The 12,305-nt window shown below is 41.1% G+C and overlaps 1 protein-coding gene and 1 long non-coding RNA gene across 11 annotated transcripts in view; one reads left to right on the plus strand and one right to left on the minus strand.

Annotated features, from left to right (window-relative positions):
* Nucleotides 1–11,362, minus strand: part of NOL4 (nucleolar protein 4) — a 388,522-nt gene extending 377,160 nt beyond the window's left edge. For 7 of the 10 annotated variants that reach the window (XM_002917597.4, XM_002917596.4, XM_034642861.1 and 4 more), the window contains exon 1: nt 9,840–11,362. In XM_002917597.4, the coding sequence (XP_002917643.1) occupies nt 9,840–10,103 (264 nt within the window). In that variant the 5' untranslated portion in view covers nt 10,104–11,362. Of the gene's footprint in view, nt 1–8,651; nt 8,673–8,853; nt 9,178–9,839 lie in introns of those variants that run through there. The other 3 variants (XM_034642867.1, XM_034642866.1, XM_034642869.1) reach the window with 2 other exon arrangements.
* On the plus strand, nt 9,357–11,498 carry LOC117796042. The gene is made up of 3 exons (XR_004620376.1): nt 9,357–9,623; nt 9,810–10,046; nt 11,360–11,498. It is a non-coding gene; the product is annotated as an uncharacterized LOC117796042 (long non-coding RNA).
* Nucleotides 11,499–12,305: the final 807 nt, after the last annotated feature.

Here is a 12,305-nt window from a genome sequence, read left to right on the forward strand (position 1 = left end):
GAAGGGATATACCTCAACACAATAAAGCCCATTTTTGAGAAAAGACACAGCTAATAACATATTCAATGGTGAAAAGCTAAAAGTTTTCCTCTAAGATCAGGAACAAGAAAAGAATGCCCACTCTCACAACTTTTATTCAATATAGTACTGGAAGTCCTAGCCACAGCAATTAGGTGAGAAAAATAAATAAAAGACATCCAAATGAGAAGGAAAGAAAAGAAAAGAAAAAAAGGAAAGAAAAGAAAAGAAAAAAAGGAAAGAAAAGAAAAGAGAAAAGAAAAGAAAGAAAACTGTCAATATTTGCAGATGACATGTTACTATATACTGGAAACCCTTAAGCCTCCACCCCAAAACTATTATAACTAGTAAATGAATTCAGAACAGCACAAGATAAAAAATCCATATACAGAAATCTGTTGTGTTTCTATACATTAAAACAAACTAGCAGAAAGAGATTAAGATAACAATCCCATTTATAATTGCATTAAAAAGAAGAAAATACCTACAAATAAAATTTAACCAAGGAGGTGAAAGATCTGTATTGTGCAAACTACAAGACATTGGTTAAATGAATTGAAGATGATACAAATGAAAGGATATCCCATGTTCATGAATTGAAAGAATTAACATTACTAAGATGTCCATACTACACAAAGCAATCTACAGATTCAAAGCAATCCTTATCAAAATACCAGTGGCCTTTTTCAAAGAACTAAAATAAATAATGCTAAAATTTGTATAGAACCAGGAAAGACTCTGAAGAGCTAAAGCAACCTCAAGAACAAGAAAGAAAGCTGGAGGTATCACTCTCCTGGATTTCAAACTATACTGCAAAACTGCAGTCTTCCAAACGGATGACACTGGCACAGAAACAAGACACATAGATCACTGGAACAGGATAGAAAGCCCAGAAACAAACCCATGCTTATATGGTCGATTAATCTACAACAAAGGAGACAAGAATATACAATGGGGAAAAGACCGTCTCTTTGATAAATGGCGCTGGGAAAACTGGACAGCCACATGCAAAAGAATGAAAGGGGACCACTTTCTTACACCATACACAGAAATAAATTCAAAATGGATTAAAGACTTAGCTATAAGACCTGAAACCAGAAAACTCCTAAAAGAAAACAAAGGCAGTAAGCTCTTTGAGTTTACTTTGTACAATGGAAAAATAAACAAATGGGACTTGATCATACTAAAAAGGCTTTCAACAGCAAAGGAAACCATCAACAAAACAAAAAGGCAATCTACTGAATGGGAGAAGATATTCGCAAATGACATATCTAATAAGGAGTTAACATCTAAAATATATAAAAGTTCACAAAACACAATATTAAAAAAAACAAAGTCCAATTGAAAATCATCAGGTAGGGGCGCCTGCATGGCTTAATCTGCCTTGGGCTAAGATCCTGATCTCAGGGTCCTGGGATGGAGGCCCTGTTTGGGCTCCCTGGTCAGCAAGGAGTCTGTTTTTCTCTCTCTCTCCCTCTGCCCTTCCCCCCACTTGTTCTCTCTCTCTCAAATGAATAAAATCTTTAAAAGAAAAATCATCAGGGAAATACAAATCAAAACCACAATGAAATATCACCTTACACCTGTCGGAATGGCTAGTATCAAAAAGACAAGAAATAACAAGTGTTGGCAAGGATGTGGAGAAAGGGGAACCCTCATGTGCTGTTGGGAGAAATGTCAATTGATACAGACACTGTGGAAAAGAGTATGGAGGATCCTCAAAAAAATAAAAATATAAATACCATAGAATCTACAAACACTAATTTGAAAAAATAAATGCCCCCTTATGTTCATCTCAGCATTAGCATTATCTGCAATAGTCAAAGTATGGAAGCAACCTACTGCCCACTGGTGGATAAATGGGTAAAGAAGATGCAGTATGTGTGTGTGACTCACACACACACACACACACACACACACACACACATATCATACATAAAAATACACACATACAAAAATATATACATAAAAAATATAACTCATACATAAAAAATAAATCTTGCCGTTTGCATCTACATGGATGGACCTAGAAGATATTATACTAAGCGAAATACATCAGACAGAAGAAGACAAATATATATGACTTCACCTATGTGTAGAAAACAAGAAACAAAACAAAACAGAGGTAGACTCAAATACAGAAAACAAACTGATGGTAGGCAGAAGAGAGGGACATGGGGAGATGGACAAAAAGAACAAGGGGATTAAAAGGTATAATTTTCCAATTATAAAATAAATAATACATGGGAATATAATGTACACCATAGGGGATATAGTCAATAATATTATAACAACTTTGTATGTTGACAGATGGTAACTAGACATTGTGGTGATTTTGTAATGTACATAAATATCAAATCATTTTGTTGTGTACCTGAAACTAATGCAATATTGTCTGTCAATTATAATTCAATTTTTAAAAAGATAATCCTTAAAGAATAGATGGGGGTTACAACATAAATTCATGCTTTCATCTATTCAATACTATGTTTGTAAAGTAGCATTTGCTATACACCAAATATTGGACATAAATGGCAGAATGATTCTTATGAAATGTAGATAGGGAGCAGGAAAAAAAGGCCTATATTCCCAGTAATGTTATTGTAAAGAAGAGCCTCTAAATTTTTCAGAGTGCCCACTGCATGATTCATGGGCCAGCTATTATCTTAGTGCTTTCAATTTCTAAACAAAGGAGAGAAATACAGGTAATTTTTTTTTAAGTGGAGAAAATGTACCATTTGTCATGTTTCTGCTGTTCTCTAAATTCACAATGTAATGTTAAGTGTTACACTCAGTAATAAAACAGAAAGGCAAATCAGTAAATGTTCCTTTTTCATAAAACTTTACTGTATTAGCTTATGGAAATTCTACTTATAAAATTGTATTGAATTTGCCTCTTTTTCTCTTCCTTTTCCAATGTACAGTGCTAATAGCTTTTTCCAAGTCTTTCAAATTATTGCATAGTTTCAAATCATTTTAATTTCTGTTTGCCACCCGGAAGTTATAATGAATGATCTATGAACTGTCATTTATCTGAGAACCAAATATTTCATTTGGTTCACTGTTTCAATGCTTAGCTGTTTTCAGTCTCATACAACAATATATTTCAGTATAATTATTAAAAATGAAAATACAAAAGAAAAAAAAAGATGTCAGCTGGGAAGACCCAGGATGAAGAAATGGAGAGAAAAAATAGTCATTTGGGGTTATGTTCAGTTTGGGATATCTTGGAAGAAGGGATATCTTGGTAGAAATACCCAGTAGAAATTGTAAAATACAGATCTGAACCTCAGAAGATATGCGTTAAGCCACCATACCATAGACACAACTGAAGCCAAGGACATAAACGTAATTACTCAGTGAGAAAAGGAATTCAAACCACATCTCAGCGAAATTATTTGATTTCAAGGATAAAGAAGCAAACAATCCATGAAATTTAGAAAAACAGTTTTGCCTCAGAATTTTACAGAGCAAACACATTATCAACAATGTTCTGGTGGAAAGAGGGAAATAAAGAAATTATACCTAGCTAAGTTGTTCTTTAGTTAGAATGGCTAAGGACGAATATTTTTAATGGCATACAAACCTCAAAGAACAGAACACATAATCCTTTCTTTAGAAAAAATGACCAGAAATTGTAGCCAAGTGATGAATCAAATCAAAGAATTCAGAAAAAAAACAACACAAAAACAGGTAGAAGAATGGATAAGCATTTAAACAAGCCAAATGAAAAGCAGTCATGAGAACCAAATCATATACCATCATAAAACCTTGACAAAGAAAACAATTATAGCATATAAGATGATACAATGAACATAACACAATAAAATAATTATAATAAACATAAGCAGAGAGTAACAAGACAGTGAGGAGAAGTGAAATGGGCTTATTCCTCATCTACAATTGGAGGAAGTCAATGATAAGAATGAAACTGAAACCTGTAGTTAAAAAAAAAAATAAATGTAATTCAATCTCTTAATGTTTTTCTTAATCTTTTCTATTAACTTCAGGAATAAATACCTCTGAGAAGTATTTATCTAGTAGCAATTTTTTGAATTGTATGTTTTTCTGTTTCTTTTGTTTCATTTTGATATTATGTTTTTTGCTTCTTAAATTAGCATATAATTACCATCCCTGTTATGGAAAATTATTTCTGCCTGTCCATATAGATCATTGTATCAATCAATCACTCTACCCAATCTTCTACTGGAATGTATGTTTAGACAGACATCTATAATGATGCCCATAATTAGCTAATGGTGGTTAAATCTGGACGGGGGATTTAATGGAACTTAAAATTTCTTTCCTTTTCACTTAGATTTTTTTAAATAATGAAAATGTACCACTTTTACAAAATAAAGTCATTTTTATTTTCTAAAAAAATAAATATCTGATATATACACTCATAAAGATGTATTTTAACTCTTTGTGGCAGTGTGATCTTGAGTTTATAACATATACCTAATTATATTTATATCATGGTGTCCTTGCTTTCTTAATAATACTTAGAACAGCTTCTATTTTTATTTAGCATTCACTACATGCCAGACAAATACTACATACACTATATACCTATGAATTGTTATATTTATCTAAAACAAGTTAGGCAAGAGTTATTAGTGGCATTTACAAAGAGGAAACTGTGTCTTTAGTTAAGAAATTTCCCCTTACTTACAGTTATCACCAATGTCAAATCCAGGATTTAAATCTTGCTCTAGAATCTATACCCTACCCACTATGCCATGTTTCCTGCTATAAACTGTCCATGAAGTTTATTTTATCCTGTTATCCCAGGACTCTCAAAGTGAATGTAACCTAAAACATAGTTGATTCACTTTAATCTTTCCTAGTTAGATAATAAGGAGTCTTAGCAAATACAACAGCTATTAGTGAAGGATGTTTATAGTCCTGACATGGAATTGAAACTCAGAAGTTCTGCTGCTACATCCCTGTGTTTGTTCTTGATCTTTCCTCTATCCTATGCACAAAGTCTAGGGTGTAAAATCTTGAGAAGCAGGATCTCAGCTGGTTCAGGTTTATTGCTGTAATAGAAATGAGTGCTGAATCTTGCCCTGCCTGCCCCCCACTATGTTTGTTAACAAGACAAAGAAGAACCAAGGGAAAAGTCAAGAACTGGTATCTTAGAAAATATGTGTGGGTTAGTCTTCATATATTAACAGGGTCTGATTTCCTCCATAAATCCAGGGGAGTTATCTCTACAAGCCCCTTGTCCCTAAATACTCATGACATACTGGCCTCTTGTAAGGGTATACCCACTACTTCTGACAGCCGTAATCGTCACTGTACTAGGGTTTTGCCATGGATGAGTTATTCCTCGCAACAATTCTCAAGGAACCACTAAAGTCCACTTATAAGCCACGTTGCTGAGACTCATACTTGCGATCTATTTGACCCCCAAAGTCCTATATTACAGAACTCTCCAAAATACCTAAATGAAGAGAAAAAAAGCCATTGGTTATCTACAGCAATGCCCGTCTTGAAAGTATAGGAGAGAAGCAAAACTTTGTTTACATCTTAATTACTATTATCATGATTTGCCTGTGTCAGAGATATAAAGTATCCTAATGTGTAGCCAGCATGCTCCTCTGTTTTGTTTCTCTGGAATTTCTATAGCAAATTTCAGATCAAGGCCTAATATGCATGGTATGTGACTCAGGCATAAGTTAGGCCTGGTAGAAACGTATACAGACTCTTTATGAGGCATTATTTCCTTCACTCTTGGTATGGCATAGAGAATTTGTAACCAAACCATAGTCAGAGAACTGAAAAAAAAAAACAACAACAACAGTAACTGTTTATAAACCAGTCCATGAATATTCATTCTAATCACTATATGGTAATCAATTAGTATACACAGCAAGAACAATATGAAATCTGAGGCTACAAATTGCAGAACTGAATAAATCATCATTTTTAAATGACATAACTAAAGATAATATATTTTCCTTTCTGGATGAAAATTCATTTTATGTTCCCTGGTGGAATACATATAAAGAAGAAATAGACAAAAGGCAAAAATTGGACCTAAATGTCCGTTCCCATGTGTATAGGTCAAGAAGAGCATTACTCACATAATTGGATATTCAATGCCTTGTTTGCTTAAGACTGAAAAACAAATAAAAATGTGAGTTTGCCAAATTTCCTAATGTTTTATACCGTGCAGTGGGCCTTTTAAAAATACACAACAATGCATTAATCTAATACTACTAGAAAGATTGAATGATTTTTCTGGTCCTTTCCTAGGTTTACCTTTCATAATATCAAGTGGTATATAGAATGTGTTTTGGTAGTTTGAATTACAAGTGTGATGTTTCAACTAATTGTGGCCAAAACCAAAATGCCAATCAGGATGAAAAGCTGCTAAAAAACAAACTAAACGGAAACTATCAAAAATGTAAAATACAGTAACCATAGTGATGCTAATTTAAAATGATCACTGATGAAACATTTCTCATAATCAATGTCAGACTCTGCCCTACCTTTTTCAGAACTGTTGTTAAGTTATTCATTACTTCATCCTTTTAAGTTTCTGACATCTTTAATGAAAGAACACATACAAATGGGGGTGGTAGTGCGAACAAAACTTAGATGCAATGCTCGACAAACTGCACGTGTGTGTCCATACACGTGCGTGCGTGTGCTCGAAGGCACACACGCAGATCCGACTCTGGACCTAAAATGGCTGAGTTGCAGGATGTTGTTGCTTGGTGACCAAACAGTATCTCCTCAGCCACCGAGTAATTTAAACAGTGACAGGTACGTCCCCTCAGCTTTAGGCATGGCCAAGACAAATATTAAAGGGCATGTTTAGCTTTTCTAGTAGACTCCATTTTCATTTTAAGTCCGTTGTCGCGCGCTTGATTTTATCAATTAAATTTAGATTTTAGGGGAAAGGGTATTTGCAACACTACAGCTATCCTTTTGAGAAAATAAGGGGTAGAACCAAGCTTCTTTCAAACTGAGAGTCCTGTTTCAATTAAGTCTATGTGGTGTGTCTACTCCGTTCTGCTACGACCTCCCAGTTGCTATCAGTCTCCCTTTCTTTCATGAAACACCAGCAGTTAATTAGCCCCAGCCTGTCCTCTTCCCTTCTCTCTGTCCCTTTTCAAGGTAGTAATGATGTCTAATTACCCGCAGGAGTGGGTTACTGCAACACCAGGCGCGAATCTCTCACTGACAGCAGAGCCCGCTGCAAACCCTCAAACCTCAGAGAGCTCGAATGATCTCCGTCTACTTGAAAATACCAAATACAGTACATTATTTCAGCCAAGATATGCCTTTGACTTAAAAATGTATTTTTTTGTCTTTCTGGCGATTGGACTCCAGCTATTATAAAGAAAAACTTATTTTTAAGGAAGAAATAATTTGAGATGTGGAGAAACACATGATAAAAGGGGAACCTTTTATTTATTTTTTAACTTGTTGAAATGATGATTGGCTGTCTTTCAGGGAAGGCGGAGCCTATAATTCTATGTAAGGAGCAGCATAAAATTTTCATAAAGAGCAACAGAAGAGTTCATGAATTAAAAACCTCTTCAACATTTCAAAACAGACTTGAATGAAGAGCGAAGCTCTTAAATACTACATGGAAACCACTATCTGAGGATATCACCTGATGAATTACATTTTTCCCATAAATATATGGAATCTTTACTGAAAAGGGAGACGTGTTACTTATAAGCACTGGAGCTGTTATTCGACATCAGATGTCTTAGCAACAATTCTTTAACAACTCTGCATAAATTTTTGAATGAAAATGTGGGTATCTGACCATGTGAATTCTGGTTTGAATTACTAGGCATCCATATTTCTCTTAGTGTCTCTATAGCTGTTACACATTATTGTTATTTAGAATTTTTAATTCATTATTTAAAAGGGCACATCTGTTAATAGTGGATGTAACCAAACCCCCGCAAGTATAAACTGGACCAATACACAAGTGAAGCTGACAGATAAACAGAGGCACCTGATTTTAATATAAAAGGAATGAAAAACAAACTTCCCAGCTAGCAATTATTTTGAAAAATATATAAAATATTATTTAATAATATTTAGGTAAATCTACCTTAAATGATTATTTATTCAGTTAGCCCAGTGGTGCCCAAAGGAAAATACGTCATTATGCTCTGAATTCTGATCTACTTTGTCTAACAATGAGTTATTTTTAAAAATCAGGTTAAGTTACTTCCAATACAAATGAAACAAAGCACTTCATTCTCCACAACAGACTTCTGGCTCATCCAAATGTAAATAAACCTCAGTTCTAATCCATACGCATCTAGTCCTCATTATTTAGTAAAGCAAGATATTAATCTCACCACTGTCTTCAGCAATGCCACATTAAAAGATAAGGCTGTGTTTATAGACCTACCTCCTAGAAAATTCCAACAATAGTACTTCAAAAAAAAAAAAACAGAACTTTTATGTGTGTTTCTAATTCACCTTTATTTCCTTTTCCCATTTTCCACATAAATTCCAAAAGAAATATACTTCCTTCAAACAACTATCCCTAATTAATCTCGAGAAACCATTAACTATTTTTCAAACCTGAAGGAGTCCTCCAAATAGTCCTCTGAAAAACCTTTCATGCACATATTTCCAATTTAATATACCTCCGTTTGAGACAGAAGAATAGCTTGCAAGACATCTCCTTTCTAGCATCCTCCAGGAATACTGCACGGGGAAACAGTTGCCAATAAGGGGTTGGGCGGGGGGTTAGGAAAAGGAGCAAATGCTCAAGGAACCCCAAAGCCAGGCAAAAATGCAAAGGATGCCAAAAACCCTCCCCCACCCCTACTCCAGGCGAGTACCCACCGTAGCATGACGAAGAAAGAGGTCTTATGGATCTGATCTGCAATCCTACTTGTAGCCCACAGTTCCCATCTTCTTAAAAAGGAAATAGATGCTGCTGCCGCTCCCCAACCTCACAGGCTTCTGCCCTGAGAGGCTGAGATACACTAGGTTCTCAGCGCCCAGTACCTTGCTGCGCCTGGGCTTAGAGCTTTGTGGCCATGAGACTAGAGCTATCCCAGAACGAGGAACAAACACATACACCATTTGATTGCGCCCAAACCCATGTCTCTTTGTTGTTCATCATGTAGCTGCGGCTTTATTTGTGAAAGGGGGAAGTGAGGAAGGGAATGGGGGGCGGGGAGGAGGAATCTCCAGGACCTTATCTACAATCGAAATAGTCGTGGCAAGATCTCTGGGAGTGATCAAGGAGATGGGATAGCCCGGTGTCTCCGAGGCGGCGGTCTAACAATAAAACCTGATAGTGTCCGGGGCGGGCGGGGGGGGGGGGACCCCNGGGACCCCACATCTCCGACTAGCGCCACAATCGGGCTTTGTGCCAATTAGGAGACACTGTAGACGATTGATCAGAATCGTCTATTATCAGAGCGTGCGTCTGGGGTTCCAGCGTGGCCTTTATGCTTGGTGGCGAAAGCGGGACACGCGCCAGGCTCCCAGCGAAGACATGGGACAATGGCCCAACCCGAGGACGCAGGAGGCCGCCCGATGCGGGGATGGAAGCTCTAGGAGCGGTTTCAGGAGCCCGGAGGCGAGGAAGGCGGTGAGCTCTGGAGGTGCGCTGCCGCTTTAAAATAAAGGACCACAAAGACTCCACCGTGGGGGAGACGCGCCTGGCTAATGCGAGTGGGGACGATTTGGGGAGGGGGTTGAGAAAGGTGGGGGACACACGAGCCAACGGTGGCTCACGGCTCCCCCTTTCTCCCCCTTCTCTCTCCCCTCCCCGCCGGCTGCTCCCGTAGACAAATAACAGAGGAAGGCGAGTCACTCACCGTGGTCTTGACCGGCACGTAAAGCACTTGCTTGGCGCAGCCGCCGCCCCCGCGGACCTCGTCCGGCTGGCCCAGCTGGAAGCCCTTCGATTTGACCCAGAATTTAAATTTGGCGTTGTCCGTGGAGCTCGACTCGGAGCCGTTGAGGAGCTGGACGATCCGCTCGTATTTTTTACGGGTCACCGTCTTGGTCTTGCCTGAGTCCCCGTAAGTCCTGAGGCACCAGTCCTGGAACTGGCGGTACATGTCGCGCTCGCTCTCCATGTTCCCCGCTCCCGGCCGTCGGCCGGATGCTCCCAGCGCACTTCGCACCTGTTCACCCCGGGCTCATGAAAAATGCAGCCCCGGCCACGATGCAGGGACGCGAGGTCCCGGCCGCCGCCGGAGCCTGCCTCGGGTGGGGGGGAGGAATGGGGAGAGGGGAGGAGGGTCCGGTTGGGCACCAGCAATCAGTGCCCTGTGCTACCAAGTCTCTGGTTCATTCGTAATTGCAACGGATGTCTCGGACGCTTGTCTCGGACGCTTTTCTCGTCCTCTTGGTGATGGGTCTCTTTAATATTGTGTGACTAGGACCATCCCAACAGCATCTGGCCCAGAGGAACTGGGTTTAAATAATTAAAATCCCATTCCTTGGTTTATTAAAAATCCCAATATCGACTTGGGGTGCTCCCTGGACGCCTCGCCCCGGGGCTGTGTCCGGGGCAGGGCAGGTGCAGCGCTGCGCCGCCTCCCCGAGCGCGCCCCAGAAGCTTCCCCAGCCGCTGGCCCCACCGTCCAGGAAGCGAGGGCTGAGCTTCTCTCGAAAGCAGCTGCCGGGCCCAGCGCCTGCGAGCCCCGAAGGGCACCCAGGCTCCCCTGGCTCTCCTTCCTCCAGGGTCCCGTTCCGCTTCGGCCTTCCCTGCGTGGGGCGTTCAGGGACTAGAAAGAGAGAAAGTTCTTACCTGTCATGTTGTTAAGCCTATCAAATCCTGCTACACAGGAAATCTTTAAGGTATTTTTAAAATGGTTTAAAATGTCATTTCTTCATATGCATTTGGGCTAAATTCCAGCCCTGCAGGTAGGTTCCAGGAGTTAAGTCCCAGAATTAGCAAAACATTCATGGATATTTGGCCATAGTTCTATAGGAAAGACTGTGGTACCCCAAACAGATATCCGTTCCAGGGGGATGTGGGTAAACGAAGGCAGGCCGCTGGCGGCGGGTCTCCCGGATAATGATGGGGTCCCCAGACAGGACTCCTCTGGTTTCTGCTGAACTGGGTACAAGGCATAGAAGTAAGTTTATAATACAGATGCTTAAAACCCTTTGCATGAAATTAAAATATATAGAGAGATTATTTCCCCCTTGCTTGGTTACAGTTTGCAGTACACACAGGAGGTTTCGTATGTCTATTTTCCCCCTGCCACGTCATGGACACCCCTCCACTGCTCAGAGTAGCCAAATATGAGTTCCTCTGGACGATTTTCTCAAGCAAATGAAATCAGCAGCTCCTCCATTCAGGATTTCCACCCGTTTGTTACAGAGCTGGAAATAGGGGAGTTCCCATCCTCCTCGCGCTGCGATTGCGGCCGCTCCTCTTTATTCTACTCTCTGCGGAGGCCCTCGCCCGTCCCGGGAGGCGGCTCTGCCAGGAAGGCGGCCCGACCAGTGCCCCGCGCCTGGTCCGCGTCCTAGCCCACCTTCGCCCCTCGTCGTCGTCTCCAAGACGAAAGCCCCGAATGGGAACGCGGAGTGTTTGTACCCACTGCGCCGCAGCTGGTCCCGGCACTTGCAAAATGGTCAGTGGCTCCTGCTCGGCCAGGCTGAGTGTGTGCGTGTGTGTGAGCAAGGGAGCGAGGGTGTGCGGTGTGCGGGGGGTGCGCTGTGTGTGCGCGCGTCTCCGGGAAGGTCTCGCGGCGGCTGGAGCCGGGACTGACAGCCCGGGCGGAGCGCGAGCAGCTCCACACACTAAACCTCTCGCCTCTCCCCTCACCCCCACCCCTCCCACTCCCCTCTCCTCCCCACCCCCCCTCCCCGGCCCCTTCCAAGCTCTCTGATTGGCCAATGGGACAAAAGTTTCTGTGGAGACGGCTGGGCGCTGACGTCACGGGCAGAATTGTCCCATTTAGGGATCCCGGGGGCAGTGCGCATGCTGCAGGCTGCAGGTTAGAGGCAGGAGGAGGTAGCAGCGGGCGCGGCGGCAGCCAGGTGGCGGAAAGGAGCACTCAGCATCCAGGTGGGGGGACGACTCCAGCAGGGTTTCCATGGAGATTCCTCTGGGTCTAGCCTAAAAACAGCAGATCAGCTGACACCATTAGCTCAGGACCTAATTACTGCTTATTGGAGCAACAAATGAGGGAGAGGGCCAGCTGCAAAGGAAGAGTTTTTATCCCCCCCCCCCCACCCCGTCTCCTCCTTTCTCCCCTCTCGGTCGCTCTTGAGTCCCGGGTGAATTCTCATTAACTTGCAAGATTCCTGCAACAACAGCT

Source organism: Ailuropoda melanoleuca, chromosome 14, assembly GCF_002007445.2.
Source record: "Ailuropoda melanoleuca isolate Jingjing chromosome 14, ASM200744v2, whole genome shotgun sequence".
Classification (NCBI taxonomy): domain Eukaryota; kingdom Metazoa; phylum Chordata; class Mammalia; order Carnivora; family Ursidae; genus Ailuropoda; species Ailuropoda melanoleuca.